The following is a 4,000-nucleotide window of genomic DNA, read 5'->3' as shown; positions in this document are numbered from 1 at the left end:
TGGGTCTATAACTACTCACAAACATCCATTTCTTTCAGCAGCATAAAACATATCTTGCAGTGTACTGTAATGTTAATTATAAATCCTTTATCTGTCAAAAATTACATTTAAATATGTATATACCCAGACTCTGTTATTTAATGTGTCACAGAATTTTAAGTGACTCGTAATGTCTACTAATGTAATATAAATGTAATAATAATAATAATAATGTAAACACAAAAATGGCAACATAATATAAATTGTTAATGGTTTTTAAACTTTTAGCTTATAGTTTTTCCCATGACATGTTTCTTGGTATTCTTTTCTGGCTTAAGAAATATTATGTAACACTTGGGTGCAAAAATACAAATTAATAAGCCAAAAGCGGAGGACAAAATTGCAAATATTTCTACAGCTACAGTGAACTTTCCAGGAGAACTGATGTATGCTGGGATGAAGGTAATCCACACAGCACAGAATATAAGCAGGCTGAATGTGATCAATTTGGCTTCATTGAAATTATCAGGAAGTTTTCTTGCCATGAATGCCAGGATCAAACAAATGATTGCAAGGATCCCTATGTATCCCAACACTGCATAAAAAGCAGCCTGAGATCCTGTTTTACATTCCAGAACAATCATCCTATTGCTGTATGTGAACAACATATGTGGGTAAGGTGGGTTTAAAGTCAGCCATAATGCACATATTACCACTTGAATCAAAGTGCAGGAGCAAATGATGAGTCTTTGTTGTGCATGACCAAACTTTCCAGCAATGTTCTTGCCAGGAAATGTGACTTTGAAGGCTGTGACAACAACAATGGTTTTTCCCAAGACACAGGAAATGCAAAGGGCAAATGTCACACCAAAAGCGGTGTGGCGCAGCATGCATGTCCAGACTGTTGGTTGACCAAGAAAAGTGAGAGGACAGAGAAAACACAGAAAAAGAGAAAACAATAAGAAAGAGCTCAGCTCAAAGTTGCTGGCTTTTATCACAGGAGTTTCTCTGTAGTTGATAAAAACCACCATTGTGGCAAAGGAGAGAGAGGCCCCTAACAGGGATACAAGTGTTAGAGCTATACCCATAGGCTCATGATATTTCAGAAACTCAATTGTTCTAGGAATGCAATCATCTTTTCTCTCATTGGACCAGTATTCCTTTGGACAAGGTTTGCAGTCTGCTGCACCTGTTGAGGATAAACAGAAAGGGTAAGTGATGTATCTAGATGTACATTTGGGATAATAATAAATTAAAAATTTACTTAAAAAAAGCATATGATGCAAGTAAGACATTAATATTTTAAATATTAGTTATATGTAGACACTAAACATGTCATCTTATAATGTACACGTTCAACATTTACAGGATATACACTCTTGATATGTTTCTGTCTACCTGTTGAGTTGGCTATAGTTCCATCAGCACAGGGTACACAGTCAAAACAACATATAGGTTTTCCCTGAATTTGAGCTTTTCTGGTTCCAACTGGGCAAACATTAGAACACACTGATGTGGGGACCTGTGACAAAAGAAATATTTAAGTATTGTAGAAGTAAATGATTATGTGTTAACAAGAGAATACTAAAGGATGAGATACTAAAAGTGTACTGCATGTAAAAATAGAGAGACATCATGATTACTGTTTTCCCTGTCCTCCAAACTATCTTTTCCTCCTCGATGCTGAGCTTGTAATCACCATTTTCAGCAAATGTCAAATGACCAAGTGTCACATGTTGCACTTTTCCATTTATCAACTGCCAGTTAATAACATCATAAGAAGCAGGAGGATCGCCATTCTCATCAAAAAACACCTCATCCCCAAACTGATTTGTGAAATTCACCTTTTGTAACTTTTTACTGACCTAGAGAGGAAAAGATTATGTATTAGGTATGTATAAACATTCAATTATTGGTTTTGTTTAAACAATTTCAACGATTGAAACTTTCAGCTGCACTATTTCTCACCTCCTTGGGCTTTATTTCTGACAGGTTTAAACATTGCTTTACTGTTTGTGTTCCAACTGGTTTGCAGAATACCAGCTGATGCAGAGCATGTGCAATAGCATAAACCGCTTTATACACATTATAGGTCACTCTGAGCTCTGTGACATTGAAGAAAGCATGCTCGGAATTCATTAATGTTTCATTGCCTGTACATCTTTTGGTTGTGTCCTCAGTAGCTGCATGTACCTCTGACAAAACAGGTGTGCAGCCCACCATAATCTCCCAGAAATCCTTCACGAAAGGTGCATGTGGATCTGTATAAGGACTAATACTTGTAAGAAAGTGTTTAAGTTTAGGAATAGCCATCTTCTGCATTACAAATCCCACTGTTCCGCCAAAGGATCTATGTATTTCAGGCGTGGATGGTCGAGGTGCTGTTATCCAAGCCACACAAGAAATCCACTGAATTCCTGTAATGTTGTGGTTCACAATCTCTTGCATCAAAGGATAAAAGTCACCCTCAGAAGAAAAAGCCAAAATTACTTTGACAGATGACTGTTTTATTATTTCCACCACTTCTAGAAATTTATCTCTTGTGTACGTGCGTAGAACTGATGCAACAAAAGCGACACAAACCCCAAACTTTTTAACCTCCTCCTTAAAAGCAAGAATTCCATTACGTCCATAATCATTGTCTGCCTGTATGGCTCCAATCCACTGCCATCCAAAATGTTTGACCAGTGCAGCCAAAGCTTTTGCAAGGTAGAAGTCGCTGGGGATTGTTCTAAAAAATGTAGGATATTTAGTTCTGTCACTCAGACAAGCACACGTTGAGAAGTAGCTGATCTATAAAAGAGAAAAGAACACTGAAACAGTGCGCATGCAACGATGCCAAAACATCAAATATCACTTAGCATCATAAAACATACAACTTTATCTCTTACTATTGGCATATGAAATGGTCCAAGAATTCCAGCAGCAGCTATTGACTGAGATGATCCAGACTCTGCTATGAGGGCAGATATAGCTGGAGGGCAATGAGAAGTCGCACTTGCCTCCTCTGTTCTACTAGCCAGCGTTAGAGCAGCACGTAAAGTATTTGTAGGAGATGCACAAGAGTTAAGGATCCTATATCCAAGAGATATGTTTGGAAGCAGAGCAGGATCGTTGTTGATTTCTTCAATGGCAAATAACATTGCCTGTGTCCATCGATAAATTCGCAGATCAAATCTAAAGACATTTTAGTGATTGATACAAGTCATAAAGTAACCCAGCTATTGCTTCCCATGTATGTAAAGTACAATGTCAAGAATGAAAACACAAATAAACATACATGCATGACAAATGAAAAAGCCACTTGTGGTAAATCATACCCTTCACACTGCACTTTAGGTGGCTCCTTGTCAAATGTATAAGTGCTGAGTATCTCTTTGTTTAAAACTGGGAAGATTCCTCCGATCATTATGTCACCTTCCTTAAACAAACTTGGCATATCAAACCTGCCTAACAATTCACAGCCAGATACTGTGTTCGTGCTGAGAACACACAGAAATAGGTGGATACCTCTTTGCATGTTTGCACTGCATTGCCATATAGGCATGACAGCACAGTTCTTATAACAACAGTATTACATGTAGTCAATGTGCTATAATTTCCCAAAGGGCTCAGCGATCTTAGACTGCCAAACTTGGAATCAGGAAATTAATGCTCTACATGTATTGTTAAATGTCAGCAAACTATTGTGTATCGAAAAGTGTCTAAAACTACTTTTGCAATGCACATTAATCATAAAGAAATTTGAAAGGGACTTTGGAAAACTCTTTAGCTAGGTAATGTATAAGTTATCCATAGTCTTTCAGTTTTTCAGTTTTTCACAGACAGGGTAAATACAATTATTGCCTCTATAAGTAGATTAATCTAGCTTTAAATGATGAATTATTCATTTTGATTTTGCTTTTTAAAAGTTAAATTGCATTACATTTTTGTTTTTGTACACAAATCTATCTATCTATTTATCTATCTATCTATCTATCTATCTATCTATCTACATACATGTGCGTGTGTGTGTGTGTGT

At 36.8% G+C, this 4,000-nt stretch overlaps 1 protein-coding gene across 1 annotated transcript; it reads right to left on the bottom strand.

Moving 5' to 3' along the window:
* Nucleotides 1-263: 263 nt before the first annotated feature.
* Nucleotides 264-3,388, bottom strand: LOC102777853 (extracellular calcium-sensing receptor-like). The gene is made up of 6 exons (XM_087851648.1): nt 3,300-3,388; nt 2,871-3,156; nt 2,200-2,772; nt 1,722-1,844; nt 1,378-1,501; nt 264-1,162 (listed from the first exon to the last, which is right to left on the bottom strand). Exons 1-6 carry the CDS (start codon nt 3,386-3,388, stop codon nt 264-266), a joined length of 2,094 nt encoding a protein of 697 aa, XP_087707774.1.
* Nucleotides 3,389-4,000: the final 612 nt, after the last annotated feature.

Source organism: Neolamprologus brichardi, chromosome 14 (assembly GCF_056152115.1).
Source record: "Neolamprologus brichardi isolate AB-2024 chromosome 14, ASM5615211v1, whole genome shotgun sequence".
Lineage (NCBI taxonomy): Eukaryota > Metazoa > Chordata > Actinopteri > Cichliformes > Cichlidae > Neolamprologus > Neolamprologus brichardi.
The sequence above is the reverse complement of the archived record's forward strand: the minus strand, read 5'-3'. Positions and strand labels throughout refer to the sequence as shown.

Bases quoted from the DNA above. Each gene is read 5' to 3' on its own strand.
- LOC102777853 (XM_087851648.1), bottom strand. From the start codon at position 3,388: ATGATCGGAGGAATCTTCCCAGTTTTAAACAAAGAGATACTCAGCACT. The intron at 1,845-2,199 runs GTGGGCTGCACA...TTTCCTCTCTAG, and splicing joins AGGATTTCTGGGAGATTATG to GTCAGTAAAAAGTTACAAAA. The intron at 1,502-1,721 runs GTGCAACATGTG...CTTTTGTCACAG, and splicing joins GGCAGTTGATAAATGGAAAA to GTCCCCACATCAGTGTGTTC.